Source organism: Corvus brachyrhynchos, unplaced genomic scaffold (genome assembly GCF_000691975.1).
Source record: "Corvus brachyrhynchos isolate BGI_N302 unplaced genomic scaffold, ASM69197v1 scaffold158, whole genome shotgun sequence".
NCBI lineage: Eukaryota > Metazoa > Chordata > Aves > Passeriformes > Corvidae > Corvus > Corvus brachyrhynchos.
In genome coordinates, this window is record NW_008239756.1 from 199,448 (window position 1) to 201,143 (window position 1,696).

Consider the following 1,696-nt stretch of genomic DNA (forward strand, 5'->3'; position numbering starts at 1 on the left):
CCCCAGCCACGCCAGGGTGCTGGCTCTGCCACGGGGCATTTCTCTCTGGTGTCCCCCTGGGGCCAGGCTGGACTTGCTCCTCCTCTTGTGCAAACAGGATTTGGGCAGATAAGGGGCACTGCCAGCACTGCCCAGGAAACCCGATCTGTTCCACGTGGCCACCGCGGAGTCCCCACCACGCCTGGCCCTGAGAATGTCCAGTGGGTGCCACAAGGGCTGGGTTGACACGTGTCCCTGTGCCATGGCACTGCCCGCTGCTGCCACGCTGCTCTGCTCGTCCCTAGCAGTGCTGTGCCCATGCCATGACAGCTTGGGAAGCGCTTCTGACTCCGGATTTGTGGGGTCTGATATTGGCTAAATCCCAGTTTTCTGTGTGTGTGATAAAAACCACCTGGGAAATGAACCCTGTGAGGTCGGGAGCTGGGGCAGGTGCTGCTGCCCTGCCAGGACCCTGCCAGCTCCTTGCTGACCAGCTGTCTCCTCCAAGGTCCAGAGCCAGTGTCTCGGAACAGCTCAGGGACAGCCGTGTCACCATCTCCACCCAGCTCAGCTGCAGCCACCAGCCAGGGGACTCACAGTGGGACTCCAGCCAGCTCTGACTCAGGAGGGGTCAATGCAGCTCCATCCAACCCACCCACGGTACCAGCTCCATCTAAGACTTCGGGATCAACAGCACCTCCAGCATCTTCATCCAGCACCACCACAGCACCAACTCCATCCAAGACTTCGGGATCAACAACACCTCCAGCATCTTCATCCAACACCACCACAGCACCAGCTCCATCTAAGACTTCGGGATCAACAGCACCTCCAGCATCTTCATCCAACACCACCACGGCACCATCTTCAGCCAGGACAGCAGGATCAACAACACCTTTGACACCCTCATCCAATGCCACCACAGCACCAACTCCATCCCACACGAGCGTGTCCAGATCCACAGAGCATCCATCCAACTCAACGGCAACACCAGCCCCGTCCTCACCCAGGCCCTCTGGGCCTGCTTCCCCCACACCCACCGTGAGCCCGGCTCCCAACAGCACCAGCATTGTCACCACCAGCTCCAGAACGAGAGCAGCTGTTGGCAGAACAGCTGGTAACTCTGGTGAGAGCCAGGCTGGGGGGCACTGGGCAGATGGGGGACCTGGGTATGGGCACGGATCCCCCCTAGACCCCCCACTTGGGGCTGCACCCACAGGAGGGCTCAGGGTGCAGGTCCCAAGGTGATGCCAGAGCCCCCTGGCTGCTCCCTCCTCCTTGGGGGGCTGTTGAGGGCTCCTCTTTTCTCCCCCTGCCTCTGCCAGGGAGGGCCCTGGGCTGGTCCCCCAGGGGTGGAGGTGACACAGGAGCTGGGTGCCAGGTCTGTGGTGGATGGGGGGGTGGCAATGGGGTGACTGGAGCCGGTCTGGAGCCTCATCTTCCTCCGTGGTGCTTGAAGGCCGGACACGAGTCTCAGCAGTGCCAGGGGGAATAACGGGGTGCCTGTCTCGTCCCCACAGAGCAGCACCCCACTGAGCTGAGCCCTGGTGTGGTCGTCGTCATCTCCCTGTCCGTCTGCCTGCTGCTGGCGGGGGTGGCTGTGCTGCTGGTGCGGCTGTCCCAGCGTGGGACCCTCCCCTTCCAGCACCTGGATGAGGTGCCCATGGTGCGTGGGGGGGCCGGGGGTGGCGAGGAGGGGGGTTTTGGGTGGGCAGCG

General features: G+C 62.9%; 1 protein-coding gene across 1 annotated transcript in view; it reads left to right on the forward strand.

Annotated features, from left to right (window-relative positions):
• The window catches only part of LOC103621199 (uncharacterized protein PB18E9.04c-like), a gene marked incomplete at its 3' end in the record, with an annotated part of 3,260 nt that extends 1,612 nt beyond the window's left edge, over positions 1-1,648 (forward strand). The window contains exons 2-3 of the mRNA XM_017742456.1: positions 413-1,105; positions 1,500-1,648. Coding sequence (XP_017597945.1) covers positions 413-1,105; positions 1,500-1,648 — 842 coding nt within the window. The remainder of the gene's footprint in view (positions 1-412; positions 1,106-1,499) is intronic.
• Between the last annotated feature and the right edge of the window lie 48 nt (positions 1,649-1,696).